Below are 17,500 nucleotides of genomic sequence, written 5' to 3'. Positions count from 1 at the left end.
GCACGACGTACCTTCTGAGGCATGCTGTAACAGACATTGAAAGTTAACTACTATAGTACTACACTACAATGACAGTGCACGGGACCCTCAGTAATACATTACGACTTGGTCATTGCCATTCTGGTAACAGGTCATTTATAATGCTGTGTCTTAAGGGGTTAATCCACAGCTTAGCCTACACACCCAGCACTGGTCACATCAGAATCTTGTGTGGTAATTATTTTGTTCCATTTCTTCAGACATAGGCTACATCCTAAATGTACCACATATAAATATATGTATGATAATAATATTATTTCGACTATAAGGAGATATACTGGTAGTTCTAACAAATCAAAACAAAACCCATTGCTTCTGTTAGGTGCAGTTCTCTTCCTTACCACTTGGTGGAGTCTGTTCGTAACCCAATTCAATAACCACAGAGCAAGTGAATCTGGACTGGAAAGACTGTAAACTGTAACAGTCGTGTGGAAATCGGAAAATAAATCATAATTTATTAATATTTCCATCCTTTGGTAACCAATCTACATATCACAGGTTATTTAAATACTGAAAACGAAACTGTGTTACTAAGATCTTGTAAACTTCCGCGATCTACGGTGTATGAAAATTATCAGTAGAGAAGGGGTGTGGCCAATTTACTGTTTGACACCGTCAGTGAGGTATTGCCGTCTGGTATACGGTATAAATACTGGCTAGTCAGCTAGGGTGAAAGACAGGGAAGTGGAAATAGGGAAGTCAGTGCATATAAGTACAATTTCAAGTCTTCAGGGCCGGATAAGAACGCAGGGTGGCCATGATATTACATTTCACGGCCGCGGCCCACCGGGACAAGTCCCCGATCTCCCGACGGCCACTCCGCGCCTGGCACCGCACTTCAACAGAACATGGATATGTGTCTACATACTGATTCCCTGGATAATTGTTGATTTTTAATTCAATTGAAAACTGAAAATAAACTCTGCATCACCAAGCTTCTTTTTCTCTTACTCATAAGCAGCCTTAACTCATAAGCAGCCTTAACAGCAGTCCTGCACACACAGTTGGGATGGTAATTAAATGCAGTTAAGAATCTGAGAACTGTTGTAGCCTATTAGAATAGCCTTTTATTTAACTTTGTAAGATCAAATGTAGGCTAAGTTAATTGAAATGTTCATCATGATTCATCCATGGTTCTTCATTAGGCTATGCTTCACTTTCACCAGCTTCTTCAGTGTGATTAACCAATTATTTGTATTGCTTCAATCAACATCTTAAATTCTGTTTTAATATGACGTTTTGGGCAGCTTGCCCTTCATCTGACATAAAGGGCATGCTGCCCGAAACGTCACATCGAAATAAGAGAAACGGGAGCTTGGTGTTACTGACTTAACTTTCAGTTTTCAATGTGACTTTGCTAGTCCTGCTGCACCCAATCGCCTAATCAACACGGATATGCATGTTTTTTTCTTTGTTACACTTGATTTTCAATTCAAGTCAACACAATATTGTCCTTCAACTTTTGTAAAGGGGATGCTGTTAAGGGGTACAGACTCACTAGGATCATTCAGGAGCCACAGCTTCTACACTTTACATTGCATGGGTGTCTCACAGCAAATGGTTACTACATAATGATTTTAAAGATTTGGTCCTTTATTGTATAGGACAGTGTGAGAATTTGACAGGACAGTATTGGTATAGAGAAATGGGTAAGGACCATGAAATGACTTCGGGTCCCCGAATTTATAATACGGTACACCAAGACGCAGTGCCCCCTATGATAATGTATTTTTTAATGTATGCATGTATCCATGTATTTAACCCATTGATGCTGGGTGCTGCGTATACGCTGCATTGACCCAGGCGCCTGGAGCTGCATGACGCAGCATTTGGGCTCATGAGATTAAAGATATATTTTTTTAAATGTTGGCATGTTAGAGCTGAATAAACACATTATGTTGCAAAAAGAGGGTATTCGTGTTTAAATGCAACTTATTTCATGTCATTATGTGGTTCAAATCTGAGATATTTAGGTTTTTATAGGCGGAGGGCAACTTTTATTAAAAAGGGCTTAGGCATCCAGCAGGTGTTTTTTGCAGGTGCTTTAGGCATCGATGGGTTAATTTAATGTTAATGTTGCCCTTACTTGTGTGACAGGAAGTTGCTGAAGTCGACCCTGGTGCTGATGCCTCTGTTTGGGGTGCACTACATGGTCTTCATGGCCCTGCCCTACACAGAGGTGACCGGAGTACTGTGGCAGGTGCAGATGCACTACGAGATGTTCTTCAACTCGTCACAGGTGAGCACCGCATGCACATAACACATGCATATGACATGCATAAGGCATACATAGCACATGCATTAGGCATGCATAGCACATGCATAAGACATGCATAAGACATGCATAAGGCATGCATAGGACATGCATTAGGCACAGAGGCGAATGCAGTACTGTGGCAGCTGCAGATGCACTACGAGATGTTCTTCAACTCGTCACAGGTGAGCACCGCATGCACATAACACATGATTAAGACATGCATAAGGCATACATAGCACATGCATTAGGCATGCATAGGACATGCATTAGGCATGCATAGCACATGCATTAGGCACAGAGGCGAATGCAGTACTGTGGCAGCTGCAGATGCACTACAACATGCTCTTCAACTCCTCACAGGTGAGCATGGCATCCAAATAACACATGCATTAGGCATAGGCCTACATAATACATGCGTAAGGCATACATAGCACATGCATTAGGCATGCACTGGACTTTTATAAGGCACAGAGTTGAGTGGAGTGCAGATGCACTAGGAAATGTTCTTCAACTCCTCACAGGTGAGCATAGCATGCACATAGCACATGCATAATGCATGCAGAGAACATGCATTAGGCATACATAACACGTGCCTAAGACATAGCACATGCATAATGCATGCAGAGGATGTAGAAAGCAAAGGTGATTGGTGTACTATGTCAGACACAGATGGTTGTGGATTTGAAACAGCACAGGATGGGTAGCCCAGGGCTATTCAAATGGCGGCCCTGGGGCCAGATGCGGCCCTTGGATGGCAAAGTTCTGGCCCCCCCACAAGCACCTTGAAATATGGAAGCGATTTTCGAACTTTAGAGATAAAAGTATTCCGTATCGAGCTGAAACGGGACACGGGACATTAAAATGCAGGAAATTACATCTAAGAAATGCTAAATTTTCTGGGGGAGGACCCAGGCGCCCCGCCACCTCAATGAAGTGTACAGTATTTTTTTTCATTGAGAGTTGGCAACCATAATACATACGTATAGTTCGGCCCCTTTACTGGGAGGAATTTGAAAAACTGGCCCTCATTGACATTTAATTGAATACCCCTGGGGTAGCCTAATCATAATGTGTGTGTGTGTAATCATGACTATTTTCTTCTAGGGTTTCTTTGTGGCATTCATCTACTGTTTCTGCAATGGAGAGGTACAGTGCAACGGCTACCTCCTTATTTTGTTTGTTTGTAATATTAGGCTACATCAGTGGTTCTTAACCTTTTTTTCTTGAAGCACCCCCTAACCTGTGCCCAAAACAAGCCGCGCACCCCCAACCCAAATGTCTACACGTGTATATGCACTAAAAAAATGATTTAAGTGAATGATTACATTGATCAATACCTTAATGACTTTACAGTAGGACCAAACATGCTTTAATTTGGTCTTGATTTGGCCTAATTATAATGTTTGGAAGCAGTATTTTAGTCAGAACCCCTACAAAAACAAAATTCTGCGCACCCCCTGAAATCTCTGGCGCACCCCCAGGGGGTGCCCGCACTCCAGGTTAAGAACCACTGGGCTACATCATGGAGAATATTTCCGTACAACATACAATTCCTTTTTCATTGCCTTAGTATTTTGGTATTTTGTATTTTGGTGTTTTTGGTGAACATTTTCCCACTGTTCCACTGTTTTCCTCTGAATTGTTTGTTTGTGTGTGTATGTGTGCGTGTGTGCATTCGTGTGTGCTCCTCTGTGCATGTGTGCTCCTGTCTGCGTGTGTGTGCATCTGCTGTGTGTGTGTGCGTGTACTGTATTTGCACGTGTGTGTGTGTGTGTGTACTATATTTGGATGTGTGTGTGTGTGTGTACTGTATTTGGATGTGTGTGTGTGTGCATGTGCGTGTCTGTGTGTGTGTGTGTGTCTACTGTATTTCGACGTGTGTGTGCGCGTGTGCATGTCTGTGTGTGTGTGTGTGTGTGTGTGTGTACTGTATTTGGATGTGTGCGTGTGTGTGTGTGCGTGTGCGTGTCTGTGCGTGTGTGTGTGTGTGTGTGTGTGTGTGTGTGTACTGTATTTGGATGTGTGTGCGTGTGTGTGTGCGTACTGTATTTGGATGTGTGTGTGTGTGTGTACTGTATTTGGATGTGTGTGTGTGTGTGTGTGTGCGTGTCTGTGTCTGTGCGTGTGTCTGTGTGTGTGTGCGTGTGTGTGTGTGTGTGTGTGTGTGTGTATGTGTGTGTGCGTGCGTGTGCGTGTGTGTGTGTGTATACTGTATTTGGATGTGTGTGTGTGTGCGTGTGCGTGTGTGTGTGTGTGTGTGTGTGTGTGTGTGTGTGCGTGCGTGTGCGTGTGCGTGTGTGTATACTGTGTGTCTCCCCTCTCCAGGTGCAGGCGGAGGTCCGGAAGGCGTGGCTGCGGCGGAGCCTGGCCCTGGACCTGAAGCAGAAGGCGCGCGTCACCAGCAGCACCGGCGGCGGTTACTACGGCGGCATGATGATGTCACACGCCACCTCCGGCACGCAGAGCGTCTGCCTCAGCATCGGCGCCCAGCATCATCACCACGGCACCAAGGGCATCCCCCTCCTTTCGAGCGGGGGGGTCTGCGGTGCCGGGGCCAAGGGTCATCAGCCCCTCTGCCCTCGCCCCCTACTACAACAACAACAACAACAACATCATCATCCCTCGCACACCCTCGGTAACCTGCCGGGCTACGTTGCCAACGGAGATGCAGAGATGCCCGTCGGCATGGCGACCCATCAGCATCAGCATCAGGAGTTGGTGCTGAGGCGAGGAGGAGGAGGAGGAGGAGGAGGAGGAGGAGGTGGAGGAGTGGTGGGGATGAGGGCGCCACTCTGTGTTGGGAAGGAGGAAGAGCAGCCGTGGTGCCGAGAAGAGGAGGAGGAGGAGGAGGAAGAGAGGGAGGAGAGGGAGGAGGAGAGAGAAGGGCTGGTGAAGAGAGGAGAGCCTGAATCCTTAGGGTTACTGATGCCAGAGGAGGACCATTGTAGCTCCGAGTCTCACAAGGAGCTAGAGACCATATTGTGACTATAGGCATATAGACTGCAGACTGTGTGTATGCACACACACAAACACACACATGCACACACACACACACACACACACACACACACACACACACACACACACACACACACACACACACACACACACACACACACACACACACACACACACACACACACACACACAGTATTACCAGAAAACGTGTCCCTGTGGCATGTTGTATGCATATGGAGGCTCTGTTGCGCTACTGACTGGAACTAGCCTGATTGTCATCGACTTTAAAATCTCTTCGAGACTTCTCTTTGGTCTGACCAAGAGAAGAAACAAATAACATCTCCCAAACAGCATTTTTGACCCGCCTCCCTTGGTATGCTACTGGTTGTTTGCTTCTCCCGACATAGTGGGAGGAGTTCACGATTTTTCCGGAGCTCAGAAATGAAGGCGTTGCATCACTAGGAGGGCATGGACTGGCTGGACTGGAATCACATACAGTACACTGTAGAACTGGAAACTGCACTGGGACATGCAGGCAGATGGACTTTCTTGTGACTTTTGTGTGACAAGGCTCTTCAGTCCTAAGCAGTGGAGACAGTGCCAGGCTCAATGGCAGTTAGTGGACTCCTCCTTATATTGTAAATACCGTACCATAGAAATGGACAAACACTCTGTGGAAACAGAACCAGACTCAATGGATTCACGTCCAGGGCTGGACTGGGGAGAAAAAAATGCCCGTGTAACAGGTTTAATTTCTTCCACTTGCCACTGTGTATATTGCTGGTGAAATGCTACGCTGGCCCTTTAAGAGCGCAAGTGGTTATGGGAACAAAGCGCTGGTATCTTTCAGTTCGTTTTGGATATGTAAAGGGTAGGTCACATATTTGAATCTCTGAATATACTGTATGTTCGTGTTTTTGTAATGTTTATGGATTCAGCCCCTTATTTTAAGATGCTCTAAATGTACCTAGACATTAACTTACAAGAGTGTAACGTTGTGTGTTCAGGTGCATTTGCTCCGTGGTTATAAATCTGGCTTATGAAGATCATGTAGCATAAATGAATGCTGACATTCCTTTGTTTCATGCTACTATTTTTAGCCGGTGCCCGGGACGATATGCAACCCGTCCTCGACCAGGTCTTAATGTCCTTTCTTCAGGTACATGTTGTTATTGGCTTATTTGTCATTATGAATATTCTTGTATATGTGCTCGCTTTGTTCGTTTTGGATATGTAAAGGCCGGTTCCCGGGACGATATGCAGCCCGTCCTCAACCATGTCTTAATGTCCTTTCTTCAGAATAAAAGAAGAACAGATTGAAAACACAACACAAGGTCTCGTCTGTTACACCCGGACCGAGGCCAGCCCCTCACACGGCCCCCTGTTTTTTTTTTTTTTACAATATTACGGTTGTCAACTTTTAAAGACAGTACACTGTCTGCATTAAAGGGACACTGTGTGAGATTTTTAGTTGTTTATTTCCAGAATTCATGATGCCCATTCACTAATGTTACCTTTTTGATGAATACTTACCACCACCATGAAATTCTAAGTATTCATTATGACTGGAAAAATTGCACTTTTCATACATGAAAAGGGGGATCTTCTCCATGGTCCTCCATTTTGAATTTCCAGAAATAGCCATTTTTAGCTGCAAAAATAACTGTACTTGGGCCATACCCGAAAATAATAGTTAATTATTTCGTAAACTTTCATGAAAAGATCAAATTTGGCAATAGGCAGCCGAGTTTCAATGAGCAGCATAGTTGCAGTACCTTTAAGGGACACTGTGCAGACAATGGTCAAAAAAGGTAGTGCAATTATGCTGCTCATTGAAACTGGGTTGGCTATCGCCAAATTTGTTATTTACATGAAAGTTTACTAAGTAATAAACAAATATTTTCTAGTATGGTCCAAGTAGAGTCATTTTTGCAGCTAAAAATGGCTATTTTGGGAAATTCAAAATGGCGGACCATGGAGAAGATCCCCCTTTTCATGTATGAAAAGCGCAATTTTTCCAGTCATAATGAATACTTAGAATTTGATGCTGGTGGTAAGTATTCATGAAAAAGGTAACATTAGTGAATGGGCAGCATGAATTCTGTAAATAAACAACTCAAAATCTCACACAGTGTCCCTTTAAAGACAGTCCACTGTCTACATTAAAGATGCACCAATGTGCTGCCCCATCTAAATCGTTGGTTGATCTCAACAACAAAAGCAACAACAAAGCCACAGCATCGGTCCCTGAGGACTGTCGGCCCACCGGGAAAATGTCCTCTATGCCAAATGACCAGTCCAGCCCTGCTCACTCCATAAACTTGTCGTATGTTGTAGTATAGCAGAGAAATGGACCAACTCTCTGTGATGTGTGTCATGCATTAAGATTGCATCTCCATTCTCAGACTGGATCTTGAATCGTTTTGTCCATTGTTTTATACATATGTGAGTGTTTTGTTTTTTTTGTTTTGTTGCAATTTTTCTTTTTCTCACTGACCAGCTACATTTCTTGCATTTAAGTTTAAATGTTGTTGAAGACTGTCATTCATCCACACTGTAAAAAAACAATTCAAGGGTCCTCAAAGAACCCACAGCTGTCATGGGGGAACATAACATTTCCCTGAGGAACCTAAAAGTTCTTGCAAGAACACTTTCCCACCATATACTTGTACTGTCAGCTTCTATGTGCTATATGTGTTGTTACACTACTCTGGAACCGTTCATGAATCTTGTCATGCAAGACATGCCCTCAAGCCATATTTTCTATATATTAATGGTACATTGGGGCCAACTGTAATACACATTGGAAATGATCTCGCGGACCAAATAAAATGGCTCCACGGGCCAAATTTGCCCCCAGGTAACCTTTTGGGGTTCTTCAGTTTGTCAGAGAACCCCAAAGATTCTCTAAGGAACCTTTTAGAAGAACCTTTCAGAATACCTTTGGGTGTCCCCCACAATAGCAAGGAGCCTAGACATGTTTACAGTGCAGGTCATTTTAGTCAAAAGAATAGTTGTAAGCAGGAAGGTCTTTGTGACTGAACTGAGCTCTCTTGATGTAAAATCACTTCCTTCCATCATCGTCCTGAGTTGGGAAGCCTCAGTTGATTTTTGCCATTTCCTGTGACTTTAGCTGTGACGTCTGCAACATTAAAATTCAATATCCGGTCCCTCGAAGACCATAAAGGACAGACACAAACACTGTTTTATGCTCTAATTCCACTCTCCCGCTCAATTTTTCATGAAAGCAGCCACAGCAAGTTCACAGATTAGACAAACATGTATTCTGTCTCATTCCATCTACAGAGACAAGCTATTAAGGGGAGCCCTTCACTCTAAAGTCTTTCATGCGTCTACCAGTGACTATGTTGCTTTTAATTGCGCTTGCACCACCCCTCTGACTAAACTGTATTGGCTGGTGATAAACATAAATGAAATGATAAAAGTAAAAAAAAACCCATAATAAAACACAATTTAAAAAATAAATGAAAAAAGTAAAATGTCCTTTGTGTAAACTAGGGATGGTGGCATATGCGATTTGCTGGTATATGAGATCGGACGCAAAATAATGATTTACTGTTCAGTGGATAAGCTTCAACATTTATTTCTCAGTGGCAAATATAAGTAAAGGTTAAAAGCTTTTGCAAAAAGGTCATTTTGAGAATGATTGTCTTATGCATTTGTGTAAATGTCACAAAAATAATGGTTTACGGTTTGGTGGATAAGCTGGTGTCTTTCACCATTTATTTGTGGATAGGATAGCTAAGTTTCATATTTTTATTATGGTGCTGTTCAACCCCAGGTCGGGAGAATGCCTACTGCATTTGTGTAGCATGCTACCTGAAGACCTTATGTGTTGTCTTATTTTGTAAATATAATGCTGAACAATGTGTTGTAGCCCTGTTCAAAACACTGTCATGCTGCGTATTTATTGGACTTCAAATCAATAAAAGATGATTGAAGGTGTTTTCAAATACATACCTAGATGTCATTTTGTTGTTTCTACCACATCCTATGGGTCAGAGAGAGAGAGAGAGAGAGAGAGAGAGAGAGAGAGAGAGAGAGAGAGATGAGAGAGAGAGAGAGAGAGAGAGAGAGAGAGAGGAGAGAGAGAGAGAGAGAGAGAGAGAGAGAGAGGAGAGAGAGAGAGAGAGAGAGAGAGAGAGAGAGAGAGAGAGAGAGAGAGAGAGAGAATGTACAGAAGCCTGAGTTTGAGCATATGAGTTTGTGTGTGCGTATGTAGTAGAGTGGAAGGTTTCCTAAGATTACTGACTTTTAAGTAATTAGGTTTTAAAAGGTGACTACGCCAGTCTCGTTAAAGGGTGAGACAACCCAGATGTTAAAAACACAATTTTCCCCGACAGGTTCTAGATGACAAAGGATGACACAGCTGTTGCACATACAATAGTTTTTATTTTCTTCTGTGCAGGCAGTTCACTTGAGTTTATATACACAAACAGTTTTAACTCACTGAAGTCAATACAGGTAGGTATCGTGAAACAGTGACGGCTGAAGTGCGAGAGCACTGAGTAGGCTAGTACAGGTAATTTACTGAGCGTGTTACCTACACACTGCACTGTGAATGCCAAAAAAACACTGCAATCAAAACTGTACACACAAAACATAATCAAAATAAACAAAAGAAGTCACAGCACACTAAAATGATTCACAGTGAAGAGGTAGCCTATGTTTATCAAATCAGGCCTCTTGGAGGGTTTACTATACCACTCAGGGGATCTACACCTCACCAATAAGTTAACACGATAAAGCTACTAATCTCAACCGGCCAGTTTCCAATCACTCATCCCTGGTCCAAGGGGTGGGTGATTGGAGCTGACCATGTCAGACCGTATGGCTGAAAGACAAAGGCGTCACGCACCTGCGCAAAGAACAACAACCTGCCACAACTAAGAGAGCTCGTGGTGGTAAAAGGCAAAATAACAAACACAAACACCGGAAAAAGACGGCGGCGTCCCCCCACCCCAGCCCATTGACATTATGTGCTCAACCTAGAAAGCACAAGACAGACGGGGTTAATGCCAGGAAAATGCAATTATTAATGTGCAAGGTGTGGCGTGAAAGCCACAGGCACAGAGTGACGGTAAATTAGAAATTACCTTAAGTTGCAACTGGGAAGCACTGGATCGAGCCTAGAAGTCTACGGTTGACCCTCGCTTCACCATGCAATGCTGCAGTGAAACAACATCACGTTAGCCACAGTACAAAACATAGGCCTAATAGAGTATCGCCAGGTGCACAATGCAGAAGGGCTTACCTTCAAGCCGGTTAGGCTACATGCAGCAACCTGGCATCCGCTTTTTAGCTGCGCTCTAGTACGCGCTCCAGTATGGGTCCAAAACCCAACACGCCAACATCACCTACTGCACCCAGCGTACAGGGCTTCCCCAAGCGCCAACCGGTACCGAGGTTAGCCACACCTGGCTAACAGCCAACATAGTAGGCAATTTATACTAACCGGAAGGGCTCCACCCTCGCCCACACGGGCAGCTGTTTTCAATTACAACATTCACACTAACAGGGGACCTAGTCCAACCTGTTACACGTATATGCAGTGTGACGGCCCGCTGGACCTTGAGTGACACAATTGAATGATTGTCCATGTTCATTAACCAATTACCTGCAGGTGCTTCTGAGGGGGAGGGACTTCCTCGATTGTTGAGCTGAGGCAGCTGACCCTGCTGGTTTAAAAGCCTGCCATACTCATGAACGGCGTGAGGTTTTCCATGTGTGTTACGCCCTTTTGTGGGGAAGAACAGTCAATGCAAGTCAATTGGTGGTGTTGGAGTTTAACAAACGAAAGATAAGGACCTGTAGACTAGCGTTGTTCACGCACAACATGCCGAAAACGTGTTGTGTTGCCGGATGTTCAAATAATATAGCCAAACATCCGTGGCTGAAGCATGGACTGTGTTCATTTAGGCTAGCCGATGTGGCATATACAGTATATCACGAAAGTGAATACACCCCTCACAGTTTTGCAGATTTTTGAGTATATCTTTTCATAGGAAAGCATTACAGAAATTTCACTTTGACACAATGATTAGTGACCTTTTAACAACATACTTAACCGCTTAAATTTCTTGTTCACTCAGAAAAAAACAAAATACAGCCATTAATGTTTGAACATGTACTCACAAAAGTGAGTACACCCCCAGATTAAAATCCGGTAGAGAAGGGGCTATGTTGGCTCGAATCGTCTCGAAATGAAACAAAATGAAAAGGGATGACAAGGGAGGTCTTCAGTGTGCGTTTCAACCTTTCTTTGCATTGAACTTTTAAATTTTGAGTCTGCAACTGGCTTAAATAGATTGGTGTGAGATTTGAATGTAATCCTATGGAGAATATCATGATCTGCTTCAGTAGTCACAGTGCATGTTGACATGCATGTTTCTTTTAGGTGTATTTCAGATTGCCAATGTTGACAGCATTCATGCATCCCCAAACCATGTCAGTCCCACTACCATGCTTGGCTTATGAGAGGATACACCATTTTTGTAAAACTCACTTGTTTACCACCACACATGCTTGACACCATCTAAAGCAAATTTGTTTATCTTGGTCTCTTCAGATCACACGACATGGTTCCAGTGATCCATATCCTTGGTCTGTTCATCTCTCTTGAGACCAAGACAAACAAATTTGCTTTAGATGGTGTCAAGCATGTGTGGTGGTAAACAAGTGAGTTTTACAAAAATGGTGTATCCTCTCATAAGCCAAGCATGGTAGTGGGACTGACATGGTTTGGGGATGCATGAATGCTGTCAACATTGGCAATCTGAAATACACCTAAAAGAAACATGCATGTCAACATGCACTGTGACTATTGAAGCAGATCATGATATTCTCCATAGGATTGCAGGCAAATCTCACACCAATCTATTTAAGCCAGTTGCAGACTCAAATTTTAAAAGTTCAATGCAAAGAAAGGTTGAAACGCACACTGATGACCTCCCTTGTCATCCCTTTTCATTTTGTTTCATTTCGAGACGATTCGAGCCAACATAGCCCCTTCTCTACCGGATTTTAATCTGGGGGTGTACTCACTTTTGTGAGTACATGTTCAAACATTAATGGCTGTATTTTGTTTTTTTCTGAGTGAACAAGAAATTTAAGTGGTTAAATATGTTGTTAAAAGGTCACTAATCATTGTGTCAAAGTTACATTTCTGTAATGCTTTCCTCTGAAAAGATATACTCAAAAATCTGCAAAACTGTGAGGGGTGTATTCACTTTCGTGATATACTGTAAATTGATTAGACGTTCGGTTTAATTTCCCCCATAAAGGGGCGTAACGCACATTTACGAGCAAAGTATCCGGATGGCTGTTCATGCCTATATCCTCCATTCTGGGGGGCCATTTTACTTTCACTGCACCCCAACACTGCACACAGCATATCTCACAAGCATCCAACATGCACACACAACTGATGGCTGATTTTGACCCACCTCATTTTGTATGGTTTTGTTAGTTTGATCATTTTTATTAGTTAATGAATATCGTTTTACTTTGAAAATTCAACCTCTCGCCTCCCTATTTTGTTGTAACCATAGTAATAACTATGATGTACGAGACAAATGTACAGTATATGAGTTTGAGTATATGTGTTTGTGTTTGAGTAGGCTATATGTGTTTGTGTGTGAGTATGTTTTCACGTGCATGAGCGTGTGTGTGAGTGTGTGTGTGCACATGAGTATGCATGCATGCATGTGAGAAAGTGACTTAATTTCTCCCCAACTTTGAAAGTCGAGCTCTGTCATGATCATAAGCAATCAGAACAAACATCTCTCTCTCTCTCTCTCTCTCTCTCTCTCTCTCTCACTCTTTCACTCTGAAACCTTTATCCAGAATCTCTCTCTGTATATTTCTCCTGCTCCCATCAAAGATGACCTGGAAAGTGAGCAAAAGCCACGAGACCATTTGTGTTCCAAAATGTTGCCGTTTTTATCCGGTGCTGCTAGACAGGCCAGCATTTCGCACGTCTGCGTTGCAGGACAACAAACGGAACACCCAAATGGTGACCATGGAAATGGGCATCCGAGAGCCTCATCGGACTTTTGAGTGATCATATGCCCACACACACACACACACACACACACGCTTCTTTGATCAGCCCTCCTCACACACATTTGCTGTGTCCACAGGTCCTCTGAACATCCTGTGTGTGAAGAATGGAGTCGATGTGTCTGCCACCTTGGTCAGTGGCAGCCTGACGACAGGTCCATAAGTGTGCGAGTGTTTTCTTTCTCACGTGTCTCAACAAGACATTGATAAATAAAGGCAATACAAATAGTCAGATACTGAGCAACATTTTATTGGTTGTTTTCTGTATCAGTCTTGCAGTTTTCAATGCTTTGAAGTGCTTTTATTTCATTTAACATGCATTTGGTCCGGAAATATCCATGCAAGTAATGAAACTTAAAAAAAATGCCGCATCGATTCTGGAACTTGCCACATTGAATTGAATTGTCCATGCCCCCCTGCATTGCATTGCATCGCCGAATTATTGTTGACACCACTATTGTCAATGGCATCTTGCAACGACATCATCACAAGGCCACAAGCACAAGCGGAGGACGGTTTAGGCAGCCAGCAATTATTTTACATTCTAGCATTTTTTTTTTGGCATATACACATATTATTGTATTATTAAAAAAATGTATTTTGTATTTTTGTGTTTCAAATTATGATCAAAATGTATTCCGTCTTGAGGAGAAAGCTTAGTAGATTTTGCTCATGATTGAAGCAACGGTGGCACTGACGAATCCCTCAGTTAGAAATGGGAATATAGGCTAATATTGTATAGGTAGGCTAGTATGATTCAGAGAAGAAGCTCCTCGGAAAACTGCAGTGCTCTGTCTCTTCCTCTGACATCATCTGGTGGCGTAAGTGAGAGAGAGATTGAGAAAGAAAAATTGTGTGTGTGTGTGTGTGTGTGGGATCCAGACGTGGCATTGGGCCAGTAGCCATACAGAATGGCTTTGAAGAGGCCCTGTGAGACAGTGTGTGTGTGTGTGTGTGTGTGTGTGTGTGTGTGTGTGTGTGTGTGTGTGTGTGTGTGTGTGTGTGTGTGTGTGTGTGTGTGTGTGTGTGTGTGTTTGCACAGAAGGATCGAGTGCAGCAGTGTCTGTATTTGCAGAAATGACGTTCACAGACACAGAAGTAGAGAAAGGGGCGATGGTGATGCCTGGTGGTGTGCGCGCGCGCAAGTGTGTGTGTGTGTGTGTGTGTGTGTGTGTGTGTGTGTGTGTGTGTGTGTGTGTTTGTGTATGCATGTGTGTGTGCATGAATATGTGTGTGTGTGTGCGTTCGTTCGTTCTTTATGTGTGTGGTGGGAACAGTCTGCCTCTGTCTACGTTATTTTATATTTTTTAATTGCAATCAGTTTGATTGGCAGATCTGGACTGGACCAGGTCTGCATTTCTCGAAGCCATAGTTCCTAACTACATTAGCTACTTTGTTTGCGATGCAATTTCCCATTGGCAACTACCCAAGTTGCTAACTGGCTAGCACCTACGCTTTCCAGAAACATAAACGTCAGACACCTTTGATACAATGCATTTGAAGCACATATACTGGTAACACTTTATAATAATGTCTGCGTAGTAAAGACTTAGTAAATAATTTAAGCTTACTAATGATGAACGAAACACTAACAAATATTTTTTTTTATCACTAGCTAAGTTTTATTAATGCTTTATAATATATCTACAAATAATATATACAAGATTTTACATACCTTTATAACATTTGTTAACATTTCCTTGTCATTTACAAACATTTGTTAATGTTTTGTTCATCAATAGTTAATTATTTATTAAGTCTTTATAATCCTTTTTTGCATCCATTATTATAAAGTGTTACGATATACTACACTCGCCTCCAAAAGAGTTGTCGCCTACCCATCTGTTTGGAATAACAGCTAATAACCTGACTTTCAATTAATCACTTGGCTTCAGAAGTCACTCATATGAAAGCTACAACCCTCTCGAATGAAAATGAATGTACAAAAATAAATTTCATGCACCAAAGAAAGCTTGACCCTTTAATGAACACAGACAGGGCAGATTTTCTCAAGACAAAAGTTTTGTCGCCTATCGAACATAATGTGAAAATGAGCAGATAAGTCACTTCAAAACACTTCAAATACGCAGATCGGGTGTCATACTTAATCACTGATTCACTCACACCTCTCCAGAAAATCAACTTTGGCCTCCTGAATTGAAGTTTACCAGAGTATGTAGGGACATATAATTAGTAATTCATCACTTCCTGTTTCCCTGGGGTATAACTATGACGTGACACCGAGGCCATTTCTCTTATCCACTCTTAAACATGGGAAAGACAAAGGAACACAGCATACAAGTGAGGCAGATGTGCGTCGACCTTCACAGGTCAGGCAGAGGCTACAAGAAGATTGCCACTCAACTGCAGCTGCCCATATCTACTGTGAGAGGAATAATTAAGAAGTTCAAAACAACTGGAACAGTGGTAAACAAGCCTGGACGAGGACCCAAGTTTATTTTGCCACCACGCACAGTGAGGAGGATGGTAAGAGAAATCAAAATATCTCCAAAGCTCACTGTTACAGAATTACAACAAATGGTAGCATCCTGGGGTCACAAAGTCTCCAAATCAACCATCAGGCGCTGTCTACACGCCAACAAGCTGTTTGGGAGGCATGCACGGAGAAAACCTTTCCTCACCCACAATCATAAACGCAAACGTCTGGAGTTCGCCCAGCGGTATTGGGGCTTCAACTGGGACCGTGTGCTTTGGTCAGATGAGACCAAGATTGAGCTTTTTGGCAACAAACACTCTAAGTGGGTCTGGCGTGCCACGAAAGATGCGCATGCTGAAAAGCACCTCATACCCACTGTGAAGTATGGGGGTGGGTCAGTGATGCTGTGGGGCTGTTTCGCTTCCAAAGGCCCTGGGAAGCTTGTTAGGGTGCATGGCATCATGAATGCTTTGAAATACCAGGACATTTTAAATCAAAATCTGTTGCCCTCTGCCAAAAAGCTGAAGATGGGTCGTCACTGGGTCTTTCAGCAAGACAATGACCCTAAACATATGGCCAAATCTACACAGAAATTGTTAACCAGACACAAAATCAAGCTCCTCCCATGGCCATCTCAGTCCCCAGACCTCAACCCCATTGAGAACCTGTGGGGTGAGCTGAAGAGGAGAGTACAGAGGAGAGGACCCAGGTCTCTGGATGATTTAGAGAGATTCCGCAAAGAGGAATGGCTGAAGATCCCTCTTTCTGTCTTTTCCCATCTTGTGAAACATTATAGGAGAAGATTAGGTGCTGTTTTGTTGGCAAAAGGGGGTTGTACAAAATATTAACAACAGGGGTGCTAATAATTGTGACACACATTATTTGATGTCAAATAATTATTTCTTTATGTGGGATTTTTTTCCCACTGAATAAATGCACTTGTATTGAAGGTTGGATTTTTCTCTTTTTTTCCATTAAGGTCCCATATTATTTAGAGAAAAATAATAATAATTGGAAGCTAAAAAACACATCTCAACCAGGGGTGCCAATAATAATGGAGGGCACTGTATTTTCACATTATGTTCGATAGGCGACAAAACCTTTGTCTTGTGAAAATCTGCACTGTCTGTGTTCAATAAAGGGTCAATCTTTCTTTGGTGCATGAAATATATTTTTGTACATACATTTTCATTCGGGAGGGTTGTAGCTTTCATATGAGTGACTTCTGAAGCCAATTTATTAATTGAAAGTCAGGTTATTAGCTGTTATTCCAAACAGATGGATAGGCGACAACTCTTTTGGAGGCGAGTGTATAAGGAGGAATAAACACAACTTACACACCACTGCTTTCTGTTTTCTTTTAAAAGCGGTTGTCGTTTATAACTGCTCCACTCCAAAAAGGAATTTGTTTTACGTAATTGCGAAAAAGGCCTAATAGTCAGTACATCCGCAGGGGTGATAGTATTCAGGCTCCATGCCTGATTTCAGGCTTGACAGAGTTTGCAAAAATAAAAAACATTAATAATAATTAGCCATTAGATTATTCTTATCTCAGAAAGTGTTACAGGTTCAGGGTCTTCTACTATCAGGCTTGAATAATGGTCATACACAGGCTATTAAATGTTTGAATAATGTGTCATATTTGCCTACGTTATGTCACTATGCAGTATCTTGTCGTCGTCGTTACAGCAGGGAAAAAAGTTCAGGCTCAGGTTTTTTTTTCCACG

General features: G+C 42.6%; 1 protein-coding gene across 1 annotated transcript in view; it reads left to right on the top strand.

The window, feature by feature from the left end:
• pth3r (parathyroid hormone 3 receptor) overlaps positions 1-5,021 on the top strand; it is a 49,980-nt gene extending 44,959 nt beyond the window's left edge. Inside the window, 4 exon segments of the mRNA XM_063220970.1 lie at positions 2,137-2,278; positions 3,401-3,442; positions 4,622-4,801; positions 4,803-5,021. Of these exon segments, the coding sequence (XP_063077040.1) occupies positions 2,137-2,278; positions 3,401-3,442; positions 4,622-4,801; positions 4,803-5,021 (583 nt within the window).
• The last annotated feature ends 12,479 nt before the right edge of the window (positions 5,022-17,500 follow it).

Source organism: Engraulis encrasicolus, chromosome 17 (genome assembly GCF_034702125.1).
Source record: "Engraulis encrasicolus isolate BLACKSEA-1 chromosome 17, IST_EnEncr_1.0, whole genome shotgun sequence".
Taxonomy (NCBI): domain Eukaryota; kingdom Metazoa; phylum Chordata; class Actinopteri; order Clupeiformes; family Engraulidae; genus Engraulis; species Engraulis encrasicolus.
Note: the sequence above shows the minus strand (reverse complement) of the source record. Positions and strands in the feature narration are given on the sequence as shown.